At 41.4% G+C, this 26,575-nt stretch overlaps 2 protein-coding genes and 1 long non-coding RNA gene across 4 annotated transcripts; 1 reads left to right on the forward strand and 2 right to left on the reverse strand.

The window, feature by feature from the left end:
* Positions 1 to 350: 350 nt before the first annotated feature.
* Positions 351 to 14,490, forward strand: LOC136448965 (cytochrome P450 3A6-like). Its single transcript, XM_066448719.1, has 14 exons — positions 351 to 691; positions 4,774 to 4,870; positions 5,042 to 5,100; positions 5,241 to 5,337; positions 6,126 to 6,248; positions 6,743 to 6,831; positions 7,244 to 7,392; positions 7,759 to 7,892; positions 8,835 to 8,931; positions 9,510 to 9,670; positions 10,190 to 10,278; positions 10,969 to 11,106; positions 12,058 to 12,220; positions 12,706 to 14,490. Exons 1-14 carry the CDS (start codon positions 621 to 623, stop codon positions 12,796 to 12,798), a joined length of 1,560 nt encoding a protein of 519 aa, XP_066304816.1. The 5' UTR covers positions 351 to 620; the 3' UTR covers positions 12,799 to 14,490.
* LOC136448722 (uncharacterized) lies at positions 14,106 to 25,373 on the reverse strand. The gene is made up of 10 exons (XM_066448366.1): positions 25,309 to 25,373; positions 23,710 to 25,073; positions 23,204 to 23,373; positions 22,553 to 22,731; positions 21,759 to 22,155; positions 21,293 to 21,507; positions 16,842 to 17,961; positions 16,233 to 16,411; positions 15,475 to 15,892; positions 14,106 to 15,206 (listed from the first exon to the last, which is right to left on the reverse strand). The coding sequence occupies exons 2-10, from the start codon at positions 24,876 to 24,878 to the stop codon at positions 14,965 to 14,967; spliced, it is 4,089 nt and encodes a 1,362-aa protein (XP_066304463.1). The 5' UTR covers positions 24,879 to 25,073; positions 25,309 to 25,373; the 3' UTR covers positions 14,106 to 14,964.
* Positions 17,970 to 19,138, reverse strand: LOC136448969 (uncharacterized). Of its 2 annotated transcripts, none has more exons than XR_010757960.1 (2): positions 18,791 to 19,138; positions 17,970 to 18,056 (listed from the first exon to the last, which is right to left on the reverse strand). It is a non-coding gene; the product is annotated as an uncharacterized lncRNA (long non-coding RNA). The 2 variants fall into 2 exon arrangements; XR_010757959.1 differs by having other exon boundaries at positions 17,970 to 18,185.
* Positions 25,374 to 26,575: the final 1,202 nt, after the last annotated feature.

The raw sequence follows: 26,575 nt of genomic DNA on the forward strand, positions 1-26,575 counted from the left end.
TCGCAAATTCCTGCCCAAAGGCTAATTGCAAACAACATACATAAAATAATAGGGTATTAAAAGAGGCTAGACTAGACTATACAAACATAATTGTCTATCCAGAGGATGTCATCTATAAAATTAAGGTGGTGTGGCCCAACAGAGAAAATCGAAGCATGATAAGCTATAAAATACATATTTTGTATGCTGTGAAATGTATTGAACCGTTACAGTCTTCGTCGTACAGATATTTCAGACACTAGATCATTAACCTTTATCAGTTCGTCTTGCTACCATCACCTGGAAATGAGCTCATCGCCTAAAATACATCCGCTCTGCCGGTCGTTCACCTTTTGGTTCAGGTCAAGAGTCAAAGGTTACAGTCACGGTTTATCAGCTAGTTTAGCAGCTCTTGCAGACAGAGTAAACAGAACTGTGCGTCACATTTCTGTAGCGTTACACTAAGTCATCGGGTTTAATTGGGTGCATGTCGTCACTCTAGATCTATCTAATAGACAAAATATCCCTTTAAGAAGCGCGGCCCACAGTGGAATTGTGCAGTTCACTTCCTACCTGGCCGATTCTGGTACCACATATCGGTCCCCGTATCTGACACCACCTGGTTAACTCAGCCTTCAACAATGGCGCTGGACTTCCTGCCCATCCCGCTGACATGGATCCTACTGGCCTTACTACCTGTGCTCTTTTACCTGTGAGTATTAATTCTACAGTGTCTATGTTGCACTTAGCGCCATCCTATTTCTACCGGGGCTCCTACACTCGCTTCCCTCAAATAGGATGGCACCCGGCCCAGGCTAGGTTGCACTGGGTTAAGCGTCTGAGATTTATTATACCAGGTCTTTTAATACCCGTTTTTACCTTTCATGATCATTGAAATCGGCTGGTCAGTTTTCAATGAAAGGTAAAAACAGGTAAGGGTCAGGCCAGGTAAGGATTAGACGCTTTGGCGCCATGAGGTGCAGTTCAGTGAGATGCCGCCTTATTTACGAAGTTGGAATCTGTAACGTTAATGATATTGGTTGAAACTGTGATTTTTTATGTGATTTTTGTTAGTTCGGTTACTTTAGGACACAGGCATTGCAGAGTGAATAAAAAAATATTTTTCATCTTCATGTTTCATCTTGATCAGAAAAAACAACAACAGTAGACTCGGAATTCCTGGTCCAAATACTAGGGGAAAATCTAATACTTTCACGTCCCTCGAATAGGATGTTAAATGGAGGTCCTGTGTTTGAGGAGAGCCACACCTCGAGCACGTTAAAGAACCCACCATACTTATCGAATTTAAGAGTAGGGGTCCTTACCGATGTGAGTGGTTCAAAACCTACAGTCCTATAGCCGCACATGGGGCAATTGTCGTATTGAGGTCACCTGAGTTTAAGCGCCGAATGGCAGCCGCTCCAGACCCTTGCAATCTAGGCCCGCCAATTGTGCGCTCCTCGCAATTCAGCCCCTGGCTGCGAAGAGAGAGTACCGGTAGTCGGCCTACCCAATAATGATAATAATAATAATAGTAATAATAATACTTTCACATGTTTTTAGTAGAATAAGAAATATTTCGTCACCCAGTGGCCCCTCCCCCAATTTTTTAGATGCTAACTTGAGAAGCTAATACATTTTGTACATTCAATGAACTTTAGTGTGACATTTAGTATCTTAACTTAAGCTTCTCCCTGCTGCCTAACCTTGATAACCAATACAAATTTTGTGCCAAATGGGTAACCTTAGCAGACTGAGGGTTAATTAACATCTTTTAGTATCTTGATAGTTCAGTCAAGGAAGGCTGACAGATGCTGACATCATGCCTAGAAATAGCGATGACAGGTAACAGCAAACTGACCTATGTCCCACTTTGCATATGGCGGCCATAGGTTAATTCCACAACACCTGGCTAGATTAAATTGATTCAAACTTCTACTCTCCTTGTAGATAACCATTGTGTGCATTTGTCTTTTTGCTGCCTTTTTATGCATAATTTTGGTGGTACATTTTCATTCTTTCTTTGAAATTTAAGAAAAATGTGATGATACAGTAGAAAGGTCAGCTAGGCTGAGACTGGCCTCCCACATAGATACAGACAACAATGCAAATATACTTAAGTGAACACACATCAAACAGATGTAGCAAGCACAACTTACAGATCTAACTAAAGTAAAATGACTGTACAAAATGTTAGCAAATGTGTGGAGTGGAAAATATCTAAGACCACAAAAAATTAATATGATTAAAGAACATAACAATCAAGATGGAAAGGATGGCAGGTTTGTAGGGGTGATCGGAAGTTTTGTCTTTTCAGAAAATCTTATCACTTGTTAGGTAACTTGTTACTGCACTTGTGGTGCCAATTACACACAAAACTGAGCTGCAACCACACATCTGCTTAGAGATGAATTGACTGGGACCAGGTAGCCTGACGAATTGCGCTCCTACTGGCCAGCCGGTCCTGTGACCGCCAACCTCCGGCCGAGAGCTTAATGTGTTAACACAGGCTAGGGCCCAGGCACCTGCTTTGAGCCCATATTTGGGCATAGCAGAAGGTTCTAGTTTGCTGACTTGCTGCGGGGGTCAGACAGAGTTCAGAAAAGAGGTCAGAATACAATACCTCATTAAAACACCTGGTGGTACGGGTATGGTTAAGGCCTGGGGGAAAAAGTTGTGTTTCCGGTTTCCCGATTGGCCCTAACAAAAACCTGCCGACCCCAGCTGCAGACTTTTTTTGGGATCAAAGGCATTTTTGATTTAACATCTGAGTGATGAAATTCAAAACAAAATTGAACAGTTGATGTGATGTTATCACTTCTGTGTTAGATTTTGTGCAACATTTAACGTTGGGTAACCTAAATTCGGGATTTTTCCGATAATGGTTGACTGAAATCAATCTAGCAGAACAATAAACCATCCTTTTTTCTATTATTCTGTCAGTATCATGTACTATCTTTGCACTAATCATATATATGGTAGATTTTGTCTCTAGTCGTGCTGACACCATAATATTTCAACTTCAAACTACCGTCCGCCGCACGCACAATTACGGTGCTGTCGGACAGGGGGGCACATTAATTCGGGAGAGAAGATTCGTCTTGAATATCTTACCGCTAATCACATTTTATACAGCAGCTATTCGTTCTATCCTTGGCTTGAGGAGAGTGCTATGGATATAGACGTGTCCAAGTAAAAAAAATACACGAAAAAACGGCCGTACCGCACACATCAGGCCAGTTCGGGAACAACCCGTGTGTTGAGTCGGTAGAACTTCACTCAAAGTCGGCCCATCGTCATCATCGGGCAACGTGTAACGTTACATTATTCATGGGAAGTTAGCTGGATGCCGTAGCAATGGTAATACCACTATGTCCATGTGTTCCTTGTTGTGTTAGGAGCAAAATTTGAGGAAAATATCTTCCTCAGTCCACTATCACACGCAGCATTTAGACAAAAAGTGTTCCTCACAAACCTTTGTCGTCTGCTTGACAACAGGATTCTGGTTAACAATATGGCGGCGGGAAAATACACGTGCCGTAGGTTGTAGCAACAGAGAGGAGTTTTGATGATTGATCACACTTAGAATCCAGTTGCAGGTTAGCAAAAGAGATTGTAATAAGTTGTCTTATAAATAATTGTGTTTAGCAGGCAGGAGATGTGACATTTGTCTTATAAACCAGCGAACAACCGTGCTGGGTGATTCTCCCACGAAGCCCCCAGACTCTGTCAATAAGGGACGGAGAGTTTTTGACGTCGCCAACTTCTAATGCATGGTTATCGAAGCTTTTCAGCCAGTGTTCTGAATACGTTAGTCTATCTGCTTTGCATTGCTGGCGTTATAACTGATTTTGCATCTAGCACATATCCCTAAATACCCCGTTTTCGAAAAATGCCGACTTTAAGTACCCCACGAATTTAGGTTACCCAACGTTACTTCCACAACCACCAACTCAACTAGCCTTTCTGTTTCATCCCTGAAACCTCTTTGTCATAAAATTATATTCTAAAGATATTTCTGATCATGGTCATTGCTATATCCTTTAAGCCCCTAGCTGTCACATGGCTGTACGTATACAATAGGTTTGCAAAATCAAAGTCAGGATGCTCTTGGGACAGTCATGGATGTGTCGTATAGGATTCAGCTGCCTTTTGACGGAAAAGGTTGCCATAAATCTTTGATGATCTTTTCTGTCATAGCCTCCCTGAAAATCAGACATATCCCTCTAATGATCCCTCGGATAGGATGTCCCTGACGGATAGTACATTACATTAAATGGAGGTCTTATGTTTTAGGAGAGCCACATCTCAAGCACGTAAAAGAACCCTTAGGTAAATCAAAAGGAGTAGGGGTCTTTCCCAATGTGAGTGGATCAAATAGATATATACTGGATATCGGATATGCAGCTTGTACTCTTCAGTACAAACCTGGTGTGTTACGCCATGAGGCATTTTACCGGGTATGCAATACAAACTGTTGTTATAATTATGCTTTGTTATCATGAGTACTTTTGATTGCACTTCTGTGTGTATTCATGCTCAGTTCATTTAAGTTATTTATGTTCTTGTCAATTACATTACTTTTGGTTTCCGTGCATACATTACCCAGATTATTTAAAGTTTCAGTTATCTTCAGTTCAACCTCTGACCTCTCCTGCTCACTTTTAAGTTCATCATATTTGATTGAAGTTTTTGTTCTTGTACTCCAGAATGAATAGTGTGAAATTATGGATAACGAACACTAATGGAGATCTGAATAAAACAAACAAACAAACAAATTAACTGCCTTTTCAGGTATGCTATACGGCCCCAGCAATTGCTGAAGAAGATGGGAGTCCCCCACCCCAGCCCACTGCCGATCATAGGAAACATGCATCAGACCATGAAAAATGTGAGTTCTGTGTAGGCTCAGCTGTAGTCTCCGAATTTTTGAAACCAATTTATCAAATTGATCATAAAGGAAGTACAGAATTAACTTGGCACTACAAGTAGTACTAGTAGTATAATATAATAATAAAGTTTTCTGTGTTGTGAAAATCTTGATAGTATTTATCATCTACAGGGAGTCTGGAACCCTGACGCACAAGTGAAGAAGATGAAAGAGTTTGGCGCTGTGAGCGGGTAGGTTGAAAAAACCCTGACAGTATATTTTACATTGTTCAACATATTTTATAACAGCATTGATAACTTGAAGTGTAGATTGTAACGTTATATCTGTAGTACTTCTCAGTCACCACAACTCGATCCTTCTTCTTGCACAGAGTCTATATGGGACGGACCCCATATGTCACCATCTCTGACCCAGAAATGCTGCGAGAAGTCTTCGTCAAGCAGTTTCATAAGTTTACCAATCGAGCTGTGAGTACATGAAATTGATTTGATTTCAATATGCTCGGCAATGCATGGGATATTCCTGATTACTCTCTTGTCAAATTTCAAAGCCATACAGTCTGAATGAATGATTTTATTTGCACAGCAATTGCATCGGTGACAATGTACATGTATGGCAATGTACTGATAACATAATTAACAATCTAGGTGTATTTTTCCACAATTCTAATTACGACTTTATTATATCAAATGTAATCTACAGTGATAACTAAACGGAACTATTCTAGATATTGCATTGCATATTTCTAGGCTACTTTGCGACTTACTTAAAGTTTACAAATGAAATCAAACCACAATACTAGTAGTTCTTAATTTCCAAAGACAACCAAATGAATTATATTATCTGCACTCACACTTTTTAACACACTGAATGAAATGTTTTCATGTTGAACAACAGAATAGACATGGACACAACATTTAGTTGTGACGAAATGTCTAGAATGCTCGCACCTCCAATGTGAATACTGTGATGTCAGAGTTCACTGCATCCAATGGAGTAATGTTATCTGCGCTTAAATGCTCCTGTAAATCGTCCAGATTCCACTGTACTGATTAGTTTGTTCTTATCATTCGGTCCTGGTAAATTTGGGCCCTTACACCACAACAATTAAGGTGGAAGTGTTGGGAGCCAATGTTTGGGCATCCCAGCGAGGGATCATAGTTCGTTCTTGTCAATGAACCCCCCCCCCCAAAAAAAAAGACTAGAAATTTACAAGGAGTAATAAATGTTATGTTGTTGATTGTGTTTATTTCAGGCAACTGGGATGTCCCTGAATGTCAAGCCGCAGTGTCGTATGCTGACGGATCTGGTGGATGAGGACTGGAAGAACGTACGAAGCACCGTCAGTCCAGCCTTCAGTGGTGGCAAGCTGAAACAGGTGTGTCATATAGTCTTGACATGTCTAAATATTCTACCTTTCGAGGAGAGGATACTGGTTTTGAAGCATACCTTATATGTAAGATGTTCAACATGATGACAAATCTTCTGCTTCATAAATATTCACACCTTCAATTTTAAAGTTCCATGTTTGCCATAGTCTCCATGCAGTCCTTCCAACCAACCTGCAAGTTGTACATTGCATGTATCCAGTACAGATTTTTCACATTCGAAACAATGCAATGTGACAGTGAAATTTAACATTTGTCATGTGTCGATCATGAATTCTATTTTTCTTGAAGACAAAATGAGACATTTAAAAACAATGTCATAGTGGTTGATAGATTGTAAGAAAAGGCAAACCATTTTGTGGTTCTTGTGTGTAAGAAAAGAAAAATAATAGCCATGCAGGGCAACATCTCACTCAACCAGTGAGTAGTAGTGTATAACTCTATGAATAGTTATCACTATGACAGATTTACCTTGTTTCAACAGATGGCAGGAGCAATGAACACCTGTGCCGACATGCTGCTTGAAAATCTTGGCAAGTCTGCTGAGAAGAAAGAGTCTTTTGACGCTAAGGAGTGAGTATCATCTTATTACCTTCGCCGAGAAGGTTCTATTTTCGTCAGCCAGTGTGTGTGTTTGTCTATGTGTGTGTGTGTGTGTGTGTGTGTGTGTGTGTGAACATGATAACTCAAGAATTCTTGGATTGTCTTCATACTTTTTATTTGGGTAGGTCTTCTTGAGCCCTTGAAATGATTAGATTTTGGGCCCCCTAGTAGATTGCTATGGTACTGCAGCGGAACTTTTGGGTTTGATATGTCGTGTTCTGGACATGCTATATGGTCATGATTTTGAGTAGTAGATAGCTCTTGACAATGTGTCTTTTATTCTCAATGTTGATATGAACATTAGATATCCGCATTAATGCTAATTTAGAAGACATGGAGAAAAAACTGCTGACAGACATTCCTTGATTAAATTACTTTTCAGACTGACAAGTGGGTTCACCACAGACGTCATTGCTCGCACAGCTTTCGGTTTGGAGGTTGATTCGCAGCGGAACCCCCAGGATCCCTTTGTGGTGCATACAAGGAAACCTTTCGCTGTTGCATTCAGGAACCCATTGTTCTGGCTCTTCTGTGAGTTAATGTCTGAATGTGTATAATTCAAATATTCTTAAGATATCACTGTTGTTGGTGTAGCACACAACACGCTATTGAGAAATAAACATTTACATAACAGCAAGCGGTTATCAAATATAAGCATCATACCCGAATACAAGTAAATGGATGAAAATAACAACCTAGCAGTGATTTATAGACGACATGAAAGTAAGAAAAAAAACCAAAACAGATTCATTTGCGCGGTCTATACATAGCCATGAACACATGTACATGTTGTGTTTGCTTTGTAAAACGTTTGATATCTTTCAGTATTGCCAGATAAATACATATTCTAAGATCATGAACAATTTCTCACTTTTCTGCCACTGTTTTCCTCTGCAGTCCTTTTTCCCAAGATCATGAAACCTATTCTGGAGACGTTCCAGTATGGTTTCTTGGACAAAGATGTCTCAAGCTTCTTCTACAATGTAGTTGACCAGGTGATGGAAATGAGGCAAATGGAAGGCCAAGCACATGTAGGTATCTGAGTCTGTAATCATATCTGATCTCAACTCCATTATATAGACTTAACATACAAATTCATAGCTGAAGGCCAATTGCAAATGAACATTTAGTAATTGCAATCTATATAATGTCCTTGGTAATTGTTATCTATTATCTATTAGGTATGCAAACATACAAACAAATGAAAGGTATTTGTATCGTTCAATCCGTGGCACATTGGGCAGTAAGTTTCCTTGCTGTTTCAGTAGCACTGGGTATATTTTTACATGGAGGGGTTGCTTAAGCCCTTCCCTTATGACGTGTTCGCGGCACCTCCTCAAACACAGGACCCCCAATTTACATCCAAGTTACCAACTACATGTAATTGGAAAAAGAAGCCCAACTGTGAGGCTGCTACCAGTTGAGCCGTAGGTATATCCATTAATACTGTAAATGCAGAAATGTTTGCGGTGGTCTTATGTTCATGGTTTTTGCTGTGAAAGTTCAGCGTGAACCCTTAAGCTGCCAGTCCCGACTTAACTAGGGATACAGAAATATGCCTTGTGTGCTGGACCCGGTTATAACCGGGATAGGGTATTCCCCAGAACAAAACAGCTTTGCGTGCGTGTAGCGCACGAAGCCGGGAAGTTAGGGGAGTTAGCGCCGCCGGGTGTTTCGCGTGTTTCGTGAGGGAGGTCAGGGGTCAAACATTTTTGATTTTTACTTGGCTAAAAAACCTGGCAGCTTAAGGGTTAAAACCCCCCGCGAAACTTACTGCCCAGCTATGACTGTAGCGCTTAAAACTATTGTTTCAAACGCGAACTTCAAACCACTGCGAACAGTCTATTTTCTCCCTACCGAAAAATAAAAACAATGCAAACTTAAATGCATTTACAGTATTATGCTAGAAATTGATGTTGTGCCAACTGTATGCATGTTGTCAGTTGTTGATTTGTAACCCTGTGTGTTTGAAGGGACGTGTGGACTTCATGCAGCTGATGATGAATGCTCACAAGTTTGATGAAGACGACAACAAGGAAGAAGGGATTCAAGTGCAAGGAGTCAAAAAAGGTATGACTGTTTGTAAGCATAACCTATAGACTTCCTTTAAGCTTTACATGTAGGTATAGTACGCCTGGTCCAATTTTGCACAGTTTGGTGCCAGCTTCGTAAGACCAGACTGTAAGGCTTGATCCACTCATTACAAGATGGACCTCTAAAAATGTGGTGGGATCTTTAACATGTTCGATGTGTAGCTGATGGGGACCCCAGCTTTGAATAATGTCTCATCCATGAGGCTGTCTCTAACCAAAGATAGGTACTCATTTTCACCTGGTTTGAGTGAGGAAATAGGTGTTAAGTGCCATTCCGAAGGGCACAACATTGTGGTCTGCTCCAGGGAATCAAAGCCATGCAGAACCAGAACAACCCTGACCACAAGACAGCCTTGTAACCTTGTTAACATCTCACAAACATCTTACATGCAGTCTTCACTTGTTTTTAAGAAACACCTTACCCTGGTGAATGTATTATTTTTTGTTAAAGCTTTCTGATAATTGTTATCATTCAATGATCTTGTGTATTGATGTAGCAAGATCTTTTAAGTCTTTGATAGATGACTTTGAACCTTATCATGATTCTGATTTCAGCACTGACCAGGGACGATGTTGTGGCAAATGGATTCCTTTTCTTCATCGCGGGTTACGAGACGACGGCACACACGATGGCGTTCACGTTCTACAACCTGGCCTTAAACCAGGAAGCTCAGGACAAGGCTAGGGAGGAGATTAACCAAGTCATGGAGAACAGGGTATGCTCCTGGGTGTTTGCTACATTCCTTATTTACCATTTATGTCTGAAATCCAGCCATAGTAGCTCTTAGCTGCTCACCAAGTCAGGTATGTAGCAATGAAGCGCAGACAAAGCTGATACATGTACGTTTCCGGTTCAATGGCCTACCAGGTTTAGCCTGCTGTATCTAAACCTATCATAGCTGCAAAGATTCTTCATCTTCTTACACAAATAGCGTAAAAGGACAAAGAGACTAGACAGCTATGATTAAGGTTTGGATACTGGGCTGCTAGGGGGTTACGTGTGTTTGTCTTGTATTTGAAAGGTAGGGAGTTCAAAGCCTGTCCGGGTCATGCCAAAGACTTGAAAAATGATACATAAAATCATTGTTTTCTCTTCTTAGTACCTACACATCAAAAGATGTGGGACGGATATTTACAAGCCATTAAGTACTCGACAGAATAAAGACCAAATTGAATATTCCCTGGTGTTGTAAGAGCTTTTAATGACTAACTTAGATACACTGGTCTGTATATAGGAACTGGTTGACTACGAGGCTGTCAACAAGATGACATACCTGGAGATGTGTATCAACGAGACCCTCCGCATGTATGCGCCAGCTTCGGGGTAAATCATCATACGATTCACATAATACACACACGCACGCACACACACACACACACACACATATAAATCTTTAGTTATTCAAAGACGTTTTAACAAACATTCTTCATGCAAGAGGACTAAAAGTAAACCTTTCCTCATGTATTATTACGTATACCTTGATCTTGAGTAGTGATGTGTACATGAATGTAACATCATCAGGTACTGGGTACAGGTACTAGTACAGACTGGTTTAGGTATAGGTCTGGACCTGTAGCAGTCCTTAAATTATTTGACAAAGTAACCTGTGGTTTTGATGACAGATAACATGAATAAATGGTTAACATGTACAGAATGTTTTACTTATTATCTAGACTTCAGGTATCTTATGCTTTCCACTAGAAGATGGTTTCAAAATCAAAATTAATGCTTATTTCATCTATCACACAATACATACATAATTTATACATGTACTCACCTTTCTCCAGTGCTTAGACTTTGCCTCTTTGTTGAAGGAAGAACACATTTTTAGTTACAAAATTATATAGTTCTAGTAATTATAACAGAAATGTACATTTGAGTGTTACAATACGTCTATTCGAGTACACTGCCAGTGACATCGGTGTTCCCGTACCTAGATGATTTTCATGGTACCTATTCATGTCCCTTTTATTGAGGTATTTTGAGCCCTGATATTGGAAATTGTATTTTCAGCGTTGTCCGTGTTTCTAGTGATGAGGTCAAGATGAAATGGCTAACTATCCCCAAGGGAATGAATGTTATTGTTCCTATTCTCGGAATCCACAACGACCCGGAACGATGGCCGGAGCCGAAAAAGTTCATCCCAGAAAGGTACATTGTCTTGAACTCTCACAATTCTGCAACGCAATCCTCAGACCACCACATTAAAAGAAATGGTGGTATTGAGGCCTCCTAAAAATGTCTTCAACATCTGGAGTGTGTATCACGTTAATAGTCTTGTGTCTAAAGAATGATGTTTTGATGATGTAACATTCAATTGAAAACAATGGTTCCCGTATATATTTGGCAAAAAACACATAAATTGAATAATACTATTGTTGTTGTTGAATATAATAAAAAAATGTCGTATTTTGTTGTCATATGGTCTTAACATCAAGCATTACTTGCATAGCCCAGTGGTCAGTGACCCTGCCTCTAAACCAAGAGGTTGTGAGTTTGGATCATGGCTGTTGTCACTCACCCAGCTTGTATGCTACTAGAAAGGGTCACAGTCCTATAGCCGGCATCACAATTCATGCGGGCGTTGGCCGACTTTGTAGATCGCCCGAAGATCGCCGAATTTCAAAATTGCCCGAGCGTCCACTTTTTTTTCCAATTTTGACGTCCGTCGAAGACTAAAAATCCCACATGAGATGGTACCATCTCTTGGGCATGGATGAAGTCAGTATCGACTAACCTGGTAAAAGGCCAATATTTGGATTAAATTTTATTTCTAAAAATCGACCGAAGCCCGCGTAATCGACAGGACGTCGGCCGTACTTCGGCCAAAAATGCACATTTGAAGCTCGCCAACACGTCGGACGAGCTCAATTTCTTATTTGTGACCGGGGCTTAAGGACAGGAAGTTAAGCCATGGTTCACTGTTCATTATGCTTGTTGAAAAGAACTAAATAGGAGGGGAATTTCCATGGTTCCATGAACCTGTAGATATTGTACCGAGTGGCTGTCTTCCCTGTCATGACTAGTGGAAGAGAAGCTCTTCAGTGAGCTAAGCTAGATTGAGATCACTCTCTAATTTTCCTTCACACCATGCTACTGTAGGTTCACGAAGGAAGAAAGGGAGAAGAGGGATCCGTACGACTGGCTACCGTTCGGGGCGGGGCCGAGGAACTGCATCGGGATGAGGCTGGCTCTGATGGAGCTGAAGGTCGGACTGGCCAATGTGCTGATGAAGTACCGCATCGTGACCGGACCGGACACTGACGTACGTTCTTATAACGATACAATAACTTTGTACATCTTATGCAGACATGTTCCCGTGGTACAATTGGTTTAAATGCAGTCCTACTGGATCAAATTTTGTGTATCCGTGGGCGGAGGTTTGATCCCAAGGTTGGCCCCAGCTCAGAGATGTTGTTAGGGATCCGGATTGCATTCCTCATTTTGGTTGGTGATATAAATCTGGCAGCACGAGGAGCATCCCAAAAATTCAAACTTTCTGGCGAAGTGTGTTCTTATTTGCCTGGAACAAAGACATCATATCAAGAGTAGATTACACAAAATTCTCTTGATGGTATCTTTCTTTTATGTAAACTGGAAGGGAAACATAACACTATAATTGCTTCACTATTACTACAACATTGGAACAAGTTTAATGCAGTCTGATAATCACCTGTGCAATGTACAACTTACTCTAAGTACTTTGTTTGCTATGTTTATTTATTGTTTACTTTGATGTGTTTTCTTCAGATTCCATTGAAGATGATGAAGTTCAAGCAGTTCCCCACCCCTGAGAACGGGATTAAACTGAGGGCGGAGCTTCTGCAGTCCGGGGGTGACTGAGCCTTTATCGGTTGACAGAAAAGAAAGGCCACAACTTTTACATGTTAAAAGTTTTCACAGTACTGTGATATCCTATACTAACAAGTCACATTTGCAAAAGAAACTCTACATGTAATTCCTTTAAAGAAAGAAATGTTGACCAATCCGCGATGTTCTGAAAAGGAATGTATAACTTTCTCAGTGTTCAAAATGCTGGCCCAAGAGATGTAGCTGGTAATTAACTATCAAGCAATGTAACCCATCGGAAATTGTGCCACATCGAGATCCAGTGCTTGCCACATTAAACCTTGACATTTTGATTGTAAACCCACATGTAACCCTTGCAAGGCAGGGAGTAACAAATGATTAACTGGATTGAGTGAATGATTGAATGAGAGTGAGTGAGTGAGTGAGTGAGTAAGTGAGTGAGTGAGTGAGTGTGTATGAGTGAGTGGGTGGGTGTGTGAGAGTGAGTGAGTGAGTGTGTGTGTGAGAGTGAGTGAGTGAGTGAGTGAGTGAGTGAGTGAGTGAGTGAGAGAGAGTGAGCTGGTGAGTCAATTCAGTAAGCATTTCAAAAATGACACATACTTGAATTTCAGTGAACTAGTAGATGTAGCCTGCCCAACAAGAAAGGCCTGCATGACTTTTCTAAAAGGTGTAATCAGGCAAAATTACTCATAATGGGACCATTCTAATTAAGTGCTTGTATTAATCAATTGGTGGGTGGTTAGGGATGTTTCTGAATATACTGTATTATGTATGCAAAGAATTTGCATAATTTGTAATGCACAGTTGCCCTAGCCTGAACTCAATCAAGCTCCTGTAACGGCTTGCAGCCCTGTAACCGCATAGCCCCCCGGGAAGGGGACAGAAATCCCCGGACAGCTGGAGTTTGCGTTATACAGACTACAGTTGCCCTTGCAATCCTCCATCAAGGGAAGTATGCTAATGACTGTCTGAGTAGGACACACTAAACTATGCAAATGTCTTGAATTAATTACATGTATGTCTGCTTGGAGCAAAGCATAGTTATAGCCATTTGAATGTGTACATTTAATCTGGAGAGCAGAATCTGATTGTCCTTGGTCTGAGACCAATTTCTTGCTTTATTTCAAATATTAGCATAATGTTATATTTGTCTACTACTAGTTGTTGCTTGCAACTCTAATTCAATTACACTCCACACAGGTGTTGTGTATGATTTAAGTAATACTATAATGTTGTGGTGAATTTTTAAATCCAATTCTACGATGGTTAATAATTACTTGTTGATTTCAATGAGGCCAACATGATAGCAATGATTTATTAAATGCATTTAACAAGGGCTCTTATATCTTAATGATAATAACTTTATTGCACAACAATTGTACAAGGTACAAAGTATGGCATCCACTGGTACATTATAAGAAAACATTCTATTAGGCTAATCAATCTATCTTATACAATATGGTGTAGTAGTATTGGATGACAATGGGATTTTACAATCATTGGAGGAGTTTCTAACGTCTAGACATTCTTTGATATATTTTCCATTGTATACCATGCAGGGGTTGTCACATGTCATTATGTACAATTTGCTATTCAAGTCCATTGAGATAAATCCGACAGATAGCATTGAGTATAGTGAATTACGTATATCAAAATATTTGGGACAAAGAATCAAAAAGTGATATTATATACAAGGTTAGACAATAAAAAGATATTTCAAATCAAGACATGATTTATCATCCTTCTCTCTTTCTTTCTTTCTCTCTCTCTCTCTCTCTCTCTCTATATATATATATACAAATATAGTTTGTATAGCATATGTGTTAAAATCTAACTAGTTAAGGTTCCATGGTGGATATGGGTGGTGCCCATCCCTAGTCCATTGGTAGTGGAGTGTATTCAAACTCCCATACTCCTCATAAATGCTGTACTCAACATTGCACAACGATGCACAGGGAACGTTCTACCTCTAAGCACCGGTGGTTGACTGTACATTGTAGGGGTAGTATGATATTACACTGTCGTTTGGCAAGTTTTATTCTAGGACCTTTGGCAGCACATGGGACATCTCCCTGCTAATGTAGGGTTCAGCACATCTTAGCACTAAGCTACCCTGAAAATATATTTCAGGGTAGCGAGTGTAGGAGTACTACTAGTCCCGGTAGTAATTGGATAGCACCCAGGCCACATCTCAGGGCCTCAGGCGACGAAAGTCTTCTGGACGCGTTGGATGCGGGCCCGGCACATGGGACATCTCCCTCCGCGCGTGCGCAGCATCTGCACACAGTTCTCACAGCAGCACATGTGTCCGCACGGAATGAGCACCATGCACGCGGTCTCGTCCATACAGATCTTACACATGCGCTCTTCCATCAGCTGCTGTAGCTGCCGCTGGAGGCTGATGACGTCAGAGGGAGCTTGCTCCTCCTCACCTGTGGTACCTGTGTGAATGTTCAGGTAACAACTTTGATTATTAGAAGAAAAAAACATGAATTCAGAATTTAGTTAGACTGGAATCGACCCTATTCTAGCTCTGGTTCGCTCCTCTGAGCGCTTCCCTGCGAATATCAGGCCATATCATACATGTAGCTGCAATATAGGATGGAAACTGTACTACGTTAACGTTCTGAGATTTAGATAAGTGCAAAACCGCATTCCCAGTAACGTTATGCATTAGAATGATATACAACCGTAATGACAATATCGTACCTTGCGCCTCGCTCGGAGCCGGCAACGGGGCCTGTGCTCCGGACACAGCCTGTGCTCCGGACACAGGTGGATTTTCCTGTGCGGTCTGAGTCTTTGTTTCAGACGCGTTCATCTTTTCCTCATCCTCATCGCTGGTCTGACCCTCCTCGTGAGCTAGGAGAGCCTCTACAATGTCCGTCATCTTCGCGAACGGTCTCCCGTTCCTTCTCAGCTGCTTCTGGACGATTTTTTCAACCTGTTGGCGCTCGAAGCCCATCTCGAGAGCGCTCTGTATCAGGCGTGAGTCCATAGCTTCCTGAAACATGGCTTGGTACGGTGTCTCCGCCTGTGGGTCCTGTACACCGGTCTGTTGACACCCACTGGCGGCTGGGCCATTCGACACAAAGGCTTGCTTGAACGTCTTTTCCTCATGAGGCACCTAGCATATTGACAAATAGACAAACACGCTTTCAAAATAACGCTATCACTCCACATAATATGTTGCTGCATCATGTATTTAGTTCGAGACAATAGCTCATTGAAGTCATGAAAACCTGATACTACATTAAAGCGACTCCTTATACCGATTATTATATTCAGTGCACGTGAAATAGAATTGTGTCAACATGTGACAGCTATAGCCATTTTGCTTTTCTCCAGTGTATCTATCACCCATTGCACTTATCGCGTGCTAGTGTGAAGACACTGTTAACTTTGGTAACATTTCAACGACAATTTAAGCTTGTTCTCGCGTACGAACGCTGACAAATCAAACATACCTGTCCAAGCACTGGATGACGTCGTTTAACTTCTTGCACAAAGCTGAGCGTTTTCTGGCGCAGGACAAAGTCACACTTTTCGCCGTACCAGCGCGCATGCTCCGTCCACGGGTCGTCCTCCGCCTGCCAGTCCTTCAGTCCGCCATCGCACCAGAAACATCTCACCTGGTCATCCACATCTGGGGAGGAGTCAATGACAAACGTTATTACCCTTTCTATCTCTTTGAAACTACAAGTAACAGTCCTATAGACCTTTGATCGATCTGTTTAAACATTGGAACATAGATGCCCTTGGTGCTGAACACACCATCCACACACAAACACGCCTGTCCTTGGTGCTGAACACACACCCCCCTCCCACACACACACGTCTGTCCTTGCTATTAGACGCCGAACAAACAAACAAATACACCTGTCTTTGGCGCTGAACACTACGCACGTAAACATACAAATATACCTGTCCTTGGTGCTGATCACAATCCACAACATTAACCACTTCGCTTTCTCCGCGAGCTATCACAGAATGGAACCTGTAGTCTTCAAATACGGCACAAAAGCAAATTACTAACTACAGTGTAACATGGAACAGTAAAACTTTCCCATACTTACGTGTGTAATAAAACCCGGCCTGTGCAAGTTTCCTCGGTGCAATGGGACTGTACAGCGGCCATCTCAAGAACGTGGAGAATCGCAGTTCTTCGGACGACAGTTCAGGATGCTTGGGTTCCTTTTTACCCTCTGTTTGAGATCGTTGCTCTTTTTCATGTGAGTAGTGACTCTGCTGCTGACGCTGTGAACTCACCGTTGCCGACTGAGGTAAACTAGACTGTTGAATAAAGGGCGATAACTTTGCATTGCTGTTCGTATCGCCTTGTGAAGAAGACTGCGTCGTAGATTCTAGGGGGACGTTTGAAGTCGCGTATCCCCGAATGAAAGGACAGTGAGAATAATGCCGTTCATGTTCGACTTTAGGATCGTCTCCTTGCTCCCACTGGTGCAAAACACCGCCACAAAACGCACACTCTACTTTATCTCGTACCCCAAGGTAGAAGAAACCGAGTTTTGCCAACTGTTCAGGGGATACTGGCGTGTCCATAGGCCATCCATATCCGTAATACGTGTGTAAGCGGTGCAGTTCTGTATTCAAGTCTTTTGGGCACAAACGGTTGCACGATCGTACGTCGTTCACTTCAGTTTTCTTCAAATTCGAAGCGCCTGCATCTGTCAAATCGACCGTGCGTTCACAATTAGAATTAGGCTGTGGTCTCTTTGTCTTACATTCACCATTGACGTGATGGCTAATTCCTCCGTCGGCAACATCTAGCGCTTTGGAGTATGAACATTGTGGATATAACCGATTGTGTTTTCCTATTGGTTCGTTATGATCTGTCCAATTTTCTATATCTATCGTCCCGTTACAATGAAAACATACAAGTTTGTTGCCAGTGCCTGGGTAGTAAAGTCCAGCATTGGCTAGTTTACGTACATTCATAGACATCAGTAATTGGTTTAGAGGAGCAAAAGATGCCATTCTATTCATGGTAATAGAGAGACAAATTTCCAACGGATCAGGACGGTTTTGTTGCTGTACTTTTCCTCTTGCTGCTGTCTCCGGACGGCCAAGTCTTGCCGTGTCTCTCGCTAAATCGGGTTCGTCTTGTCCTTTGGTGCCGTAACCTTGTGCCATGTTTGCTTTGTGAGATGTTTTTGCCTTTCTTTTTGTTTTCTTTTAATGAATAATGTGATTAGTTTGGATCACCACTATCTTCAGCCTTCATTGTTAAGAATCTTCTGTCTTCTCCATCGCCTTGTACACGTGTTTTGCTGAAATAGTTCACATCACAAAATGTATTGGTACACTGTCAAATCAAGACAACATTTCTTTAAAATTACAAAATTCCTGTAAAACTCCGACTGCCCTGTTCCATCATGTCATTTCTTCCTCAGACCAACCTACGAGATATCAAAGAAATTAATGCATAAAGTCTTGACCAATTCTCTTTGCGCACAGTTTAGAGCTATAAAACACAAATATTATCCCGCCCATGTACACATCAAAACTGTACGGACACACTAGGCCTATTGCCAATATGTACCCCATAGACCCTACAGTGTAAGAGTCCGTTGCTTAAACACGTCTAGGAGGCCAAGTTATCCAACTTGGTAATGCCAGCCAAGATACACCTAGGTGGGTACAATGGTAAGTAGCTAAGTAAACAAAACTACAAAGCCAGAGGCAACCGGATACTCTATTGACATTACATAGGGAACAAAAGTCTGGGCTTCGGGCTCTACAAATTACAAGCAAGCAAGCAATGTGTTAGAATAAGTTACGAAATAAAATTGATAGGCACACAGAAAATGTACTGATGCTGCGTTTTGGGGTAAGCTATTGTTACACCCAAATTAACTTGAACAACCGCCCTTGAAAAACACAGGTAAATTTCCCAGAATCCTCAGCAAAGCAATTTCTAGCTGCGTCACACGAAGTCCAAAATGGAGGCAAAATCTACTACTCATACTACTCATAAAAAAGAAGCTGTACGACTTTTCTTCACCTGTGAACCTTGGCTTTTGACCTTGACATCTTTATACGTGGCTAAGGGTCAGCTGATAGAGCCAGTGATTGGTTGAGAGGGGTTGACGGGGATGACCTGGGCGCTGTCAACCTTCCCTGTACATAAGTGGGGGTGATGACGTCACATGGGCAGCTCAGGCGGGAAATTTCTGTGATGTCAGATTCTAAAAATAGCCCAAACGTAACGGCTGTTATGTGATTAGAAAGTGAAAGGGATTCGATGAGAAAAAAAAAGACAGGTGGAGCCAGAAATTTAACAGAAACGGATCATTGACATTGTTTTAGGAATAGTAAAGAAGGTGATAGTCTCTTGACTTGCATAATTACTATTAAATAAGGTCAGCAGGATACGCTTTCCGGACCTCAGAAGTAAATGTTGAAAGTATGCAAACTTTAAACAATCATGTAACTATACTTGTGTTAAAAGCCACCAAGATTATAGTTCCTTTCACTTTTCATCTGAAACATTACAGATTTCTTAAAGACAGTTTTCACGACTAGGTTAATCCTAGGTTCCTGTTCATTTATTCGGAAGTCGAAAAGCAGAACTCCTTGCAGCTCCGGATTTCAATAGCTACAAAATGCAAGGGAAGATTGAAAAGAGGAAGTGAGTCAACTCAAAAGCCTATGGTAGGGCGAAATGCTGAAGATGACTAACTGAAAAACACTGATATACAAGTCGGAAGTGTCTTCCGAATTGTGTTGCCACACAATAAGACTGAAAATAAAGGAAGACAGAAAATGCTAAATACCATTACATAGACGAGTCCATTCAGTCAACACATGGGGGCGAAAGTAGCAGGAGTCACAAATCCACTCTTCCAGTATTCGCCATGGCCACCAAAAAGGATGAAAAAGAGGAACTCTGGTTAACCTTTCAATTTGGCATTTGGTGGTATTTCGCGTGGGTTTCGGTGCTTCACGAGATCTCACTACAAAACACATTAGTTTGACATTTGTTTGTGTCATTGATGTGCTGGAGAATAAACTTTCGTAAGAATTTCCTCTAACCAATTTATATGCTAGAAATGCGTGGCGTAATACTACAGTTAGAATGAAAGCTGCTAGAGGGAAACAAAACCATTGCCAATATGTCATGCCATGTCACCAGGGCGGTTACTTGTCAAGCCCTGTTTGGTGGAAAACATTGTGTTCACGCACTGATCACATGTACAACTGATGGCATGGCATGTTGCCAATGGTTTCTTTCCAACCTGGTGAGTGGTGACACCGGGGAATCCCCTGCAACGGTTTTTCACGACGACGGTTATACTGGGAGTGGTTGAGATTTCAAATAGTCATGCGGAGACCATTGTGCGACACGTCAACCGCGCGAAATCTCCTTGTTCAGTTGGTGGCACAAACGGCGGGGCGCGGGCGGGACACGACCATAGTTCTGCGGTGCCATCTGTCGTCAGGACGTCCATGTAACTGCACCACTCACGGTAAGAACTTTATTTTTAACTTAAACAAAGAGCTCACCCATGTGAATCTGAATGATGCACATTGGTAACGTTTCAGGTCGTGTACTCCAAGCGCTTCACACGTTTCTTTCTCATATGTTTTGTGTAACCTTTGAGTTTGGTATGCTGGTTCCCCTCTTAAATTCATGGCTTCGTCGTTATCTCCAAGCAAAATGGCAAAGACCAGGGGCTTTTAATCCGAGGTACGTCTAGCCCTAGGATATGCGTGAAATTGACGTTACGCTGCTCTCAAAGCAGAGGTCACGCTCCGGCTTGTTTTTGACGTCTTTTAAGGCGTTTTGTCGGGATTTCTATTTCGTCAGGTTTTCTTTTTGTCCGCTAGCCGTTTGGCACTCGTACTAGTCGTAGAGTAACGCTACGTCACAAGGTTCGTTTTCCTCTTTTGCTCGGTGGCTCGCAAGTTTCCATAGTGACGACCTGTCTTCTGAGGGTCCAAAGTGGGGCGTCAATTGCTTTTTGATTACATCATTGCTATCGTTGTAATCAAACACCGGTCACCGATCTCAACATTCTGGTATTTTCTGACCATGTCATGGAGCTAAAATAGTCACAAGTACAGGTTATATTACTTCTCAAGTCTTCGGGGCACTACGTCTTCCTTCTCACCCTTGTAGTTGGTTTTTGTCCATTGTCTCACACACACTAGAAATGACGCCATACGTATTCCCTCTCAGTGAACAAAAACAAACTTCTCAAAATTGAGCAGTGTACTATGTAGGTGCAAGGACATTGATTATACAGTATGTCACTATCTTCGCATGTACATGTACATACATATACATATCATTTAGAAGGATGTACTAGTACACTGGACTAAAAACAACATTTACACAAATACTATAGGCTCTGCAACTGTGACTATCATATTTCCCAACTTCATTTGTATTGCTGCTAACACTGTAAAGATCTACATCTCTTCATAAGTGAACACACACACACACACACTCACACACCAATATCGTTAACTGTTTGTTTATTTCTTCATTGTCTTTCTAAGCCAGAAAAGCTCTCTGGACTTTCAGGATCCGTGCCCTACATATTGGGCATTTTCTACCCCTGGATCTCATGGTGTGAGCGCAGCCCTCACAACAACACAAGTGGCCACATGGTATAAATACCATAGTAGCATCATTAGACATGCAAATTTTACACATTCTTTCCTCCTTCATTCGCTGTAGTCTCCGCTGAAGTTCCTCCATTGATGCTGGCGTTTCTGTAAGAGATGACAAAACAAGATATCAAACCACATGTCAAAGAAATCTTTCACCACAAATATCATCTCCAAAGCAAACATTCTAGTTCATCATCAAGCAACTCTTACTAAGTGGCAAAGGATTTTTATTTGGACCTCCACCATACACATGTGTACACATGCTATTCGTTTTCTAATAACCTTACTTTAAAATACGTTCATGTACAACTGTAACTCATTAACACAATAGATAGCGTTTGAGTGAAACATACCATCTTCAGGCTCTTCCATCTGCTCTAGAGCTGGCTCCTCCGGTTCCTGGTTTCCAGTTGGCGTTGGCCCTGTGGCGTTTCTGTCCTCTTCATCTTCTGTGTAAGGATCTTCTCCCAGATCTTCGCCTTCGTCCATTGCTAGCAAAGATTCCACGAGGTCTGTCATGGTCGTGAAGGGTCCCCTCCGCGCGCGAAGTCTCCTGCGTACTACAATCTCTACATTCTGCTGACCGAAGCCCATCTCTACAACGTTCCTTACTACTCTAGAGTCCATGGCATCTAAGACACGTTCTTCAAACTCATCCTCTGGGTCTCCGTCCCCTACTTCAACTGTAACGTTTGCAGCTCCTACTATGAAATCTTGAACGAAGTCCTGCTGTGAGTGGTGATGCGCCACCTGGAAATGATGAGAAAAAAGGTTTAGATTTTTAAAATCATTCTTTTTTTTTTAAAACTCTGCAAGTTTACATTTGATTCAATACGAAAAAACAACAACCCAGAGCTTGAAGTGGTGACAGCCGGTTTCTAGTCTCATGCCCTCTACTTGCTACTGCTTCTTTTGTTATTCTATTTGTTCTAAAATGATGATTGTCACACATGCATTTTCTGGCTGATACCCATCCATGGCCTAAGGCTTTGCAATAAAAGAAAATATCGTCTTTGAAATAGTATCGTAATATGATTTATGTCTTATGTTCCTGACCATATAATTGGAAACCTTTTCCCATTTGCTACACCAGGGGGACTAATGTTTCATACGTCAACTTTAAAATCTGTATGTTTGAAGTACTTACTTGTACGAGTGAAGGAAAGGTGTTCTTTATCTGACGGACGTAGCCGATGCCTCGTTCCCTTAGCACAAAGCCACATTCCTCCCCGTACCAACGTGCATGTTCGGTCCACGGGTCATCCCCTGCTTGCCAGTCCTTCAGGCCTCCCTCGCACCAGTAGCACTTGACCTGGTCATCAATGTCTGGAATAGCAAGGGGGTGGCAACAAGGTTAGAATTCATTAATCTATCAGAAAGGTTTTTGTGTTTTTTCTTTTACTTCTGCTGTGGTGTTGTGATAAGTTTTAACATTCTCTATAGAGCAAGGTAGGTGGCCTGGAATGAAGTCGTGTTGTGACCTGGTTGTTGATACCTGTGGTAAAGGCGGTAACAAAGTTAGGAAAGTCTCCATTTCCAAAAGGCCTTTGTGCTTCTAACAAGCCCTGATGTGCTCAATCCTTGAATGTATGATCAGAACAAACAGGATATCATTGTTAATGTTAAGGAGAATAACTATAGCATACAATGCATATGATAAAGTATCTTTGAAAAGATCAACTAAAATCAAGTTTACAAACTTTTTGTGTCAAGTTTATATGGGAAAGCAAATCAGAGCTATTAGTGGTGACAGTCTTCCTTGCTCATGTTTTACCTACAAAATGTAGAGAACACTCACATGTATAATAAAACCCAGCCTGTGCAAGCTTGCGTGGTGATATAGGGCTGTACAGGGGCCAGCGGAAGAAAGTCGACAACCGGTCTTCTTCAGACGACAGCTCGGGATGCTTCGGACAGTCAGTTCCTCCTGGTGGCGGTGGAGGTGGTTCACTCTCTATGTGCCCAAGCCTTTGAAAAAACAAAACACAAGATTTAACTTTAAAACATATACCGGTACTTTTAGACTGCAGTAACTGGAAACCAGGTGTGAGTGTGCCATAGCTGATTAAAAAAAAAACTGATTGCCTTTATAGGTATGTTTATGCGATCAGAATAAAATAAATATATTGTAACATTCCAAGATGGCACAATATAATTTTGACTATCTGGAAATAAAAGGATGTGAATCTCCAAAATCAATCCACAAATTGAGGTAGTAGGTACATGTAGGTATTCCAAGCCATGATGCAAGCTATTGTCTTAGGGAAAGTATGGAAGTAACAGGAAAGCAATCAGCAATGATACCTCTCTGGTGGATGTTCCACTGTTGAATCCTGCTGGGCGAAGTTCCTCCACTCTCCAGTTCTAGACTGCTGCGCGGTCCCTCCGTCAGGGCTGTCCTGTGGAACATTAGAGGTTGCAGGGTTGTCCAGGGGAACGTTGGAGGTTGCACAGTCCCTTATGAAGGGGCAGTGTGGGTAATGTCGCTTATGTTCCGTCTTTGGGTCATCGCCCTCCTCCCATTGGTGGAGAACACCTCCGCAGAACGCGCACTCCACTTTGTCCCGTACCCCGAGATAGAAGAAGCCGAGTTTCGCCAACAGTTCTGGGCGAACAGGCGTTCCTTCCGGCCAGCCAAAGAAAGTATGGACCCTATGAAGCTCCGTGTTTAAGTCTTTTGGACAGTGTTCACTGCAATGTTTTAGATTTCTAGGAGTCTCTGACGTGTCGTATGCATAGAAGTCAGAAGCTGCACATGCGTTACTTGCAGTATTCATGGATAATCTTTGCATTGGTTGTATACAAGAATCGGGAGAATCGTTTCCAGTGCTAGAAGATTGTTGTCTAACGATGTTTAATGTGGTACTAGTAGCATTGTCTGGTATGTCAACACCACTATGTCGTGAAGAAATGTTGCTTGGAGATTGTAGGGATTGATTGTCTTTCATGAAAAGTTCTCTTGCAAATGGACAGTCTTGGTTTTCTTGGTAATGCTTTTGAAGGGGTACATCTCCGTCCAACCATCCACTAATTGTCTGACCACATTGAAAGCATTGTACTGTATCACCTTGTCCTGTGTAGTACAGCCCAGCCTTTGCCATTGCACGCGGTTTTATACTTGCATTTCTATCTGGCCATTTTGCGAATGACCCTAATCTAACGATTTCGGTAGTATACATGGCCTGTACACTAGGTTCCGCCCCAGCCTCTACAATACTGGTCATGAAGCAGGCACTACTAAATACTGGGTTCAAAGGCACCGAGGTTGAAACTTCTCTACTAGGGTTTAGAAGTGCTTGCTCCATGACACAAGGTGAAGAGAGCAGGGCAGTATCCTGGCCATCTATGTGATCTATTGGCCGAGAACACTGCCCATGCCCTGGTGCAGAGGCTAAAGCAGGGCCTTGTGACACCCATCTAGATCTGCTGCTTAGACTTTCTGTAGTGTTAACATTCAACTCACCTATGCTCATTTTTACTAGACTTTCAATATTACGTGCGTCACAAATGTGAATGCTAAGGTGTATCTCAACACTCTTCTTATTGGACTCAATTTTGACGATGACCGTAATATTGGCGGTGAGATTTGGATTCCAACGTTGTATTTGGGACTAGAACAACTTGTGTTTCCTTCCCAAATGACAGCACAGAAATGTTGTAGATTGAGCCTGTAGTGAAACAATGTGGGAAAAAAAGTATTTTCTAATTACTTCACTCATTAAGCAAGACAAATACAAAATATATGATTGTATGAAGACAAAACATGTCATAAATGATTTATTGATACTTATGATGTTAAAATAAAACCACTGGAAAGTGACAGCAGCTAGACAAAGACTGTAATGTTCTGCTATACATGGATAATCTATAAGATTGTAAGACTAGTCGACAGACATTACTGACCTGAATCACTTTCATATGTCAGCAGTTCACGCCACCCTGCTTTAGCCTCTGCACTAGTTCTGTCTCTAGAAAAACAATAAACATACATAGATTAATGTCTGGGAGAAGACTGAAAATCAATGTACATATATCTACCATTGCTATAACTTTTCCCCCTTTTAAACACCGTGACTTTTCGGTAGTAAAAAAAACACTCATTAAAAAAATGTCTTGTCCCGTAACAGTCCTACAAGATTGTCTTTAATAGAAAAAAACATAAAACTAAGAAGCGATAAGTTTAAAATATGGGTCCAAAGTCTACATTGCTCAAATATCGGCACTGCTGTATATCAAATCAATGGTGCCATCAGCTCTTGCTGTCCAATTGTTTGTCCAAAAAGTTGTTATGCTACTTGCCTCCGCAAGGTGCCCTTGCTCATTACCTAGAATTTGAACAGTCAGGCAGTTTTGTGACCAACCACCACACACCCCAAAAAGCTGTCATTGCTCAGGTGTTATTTAAGGCACAGGAACTGATGAAATCCTTACTAGTAAGTTAAAATACATATTGATCCCAAAGTACATACTACATTAGGCATTGACTTTAAAACATGGAACAAATATGTTAACAACAGTATGGAACTTGTAGGCCTCAACTTTGGCATTTTGCCAACATAGGTGTTGTTTAACAAAGGTGTACTGTTTGCCTTCTTGGAAAAGTGTATTTTGGCAACTTTACATGCCCTGCGTGGATTTGTTATGTACTAAACTATGCTGGAAAACAAGCTTCGTCATTGGGAGAGTTTTTTGGGGATCGTGGTTTAAATCTAAGTTTCCAAAGTAATGGTGACTGACATGTTCAGACACTGCAACATATACCTTTGTCCCAATCATGAGTCAGAGTAACCTATGTACCTATTGTCTGATTACGACAGCTTGTGCAACAACAAAAATGGGGCAAAACATGCAACAAAATCCTTGTAACAGTTCATTGGAAAACAATCATGGACTTCCATGTATCCTTACGATGATTTTCAATATGTTAGCAAGGCTAAATTCTGGTTCATTGTCATTCCATTTATAAAGCACCATATGCTACATCATGTATGTTACAATTTTAGCCCAGGTATGAGGTACCCATGCGCATTCATACTATAAATCATAGCTAGAGTCTACATCAGAGTATGAAATAATTATCATGTGATTTGCTGTATCAAAAATTCAAATCCAAACTGACATGTTTACTGAAAAAAAATCCTTGGAGTGCAAAGGAAAGTTACCTGTCAAC

Source organism: Branchiostoma lanceolatum, chromosome 14, assembly GCF_035083965.1.
Source record: "Branchiostoma lanceolatum isolate klBraLanc5 chromosome 14, klBraLanc5.hap2, whole genome shotgun sequence".
NCBI lineage: Eukaryota > Metazoa > Chordata > Leptocardii > Amphioxiformes > Branchiostomatidae > Branchiostoma > Branchiostoma lanceolatum.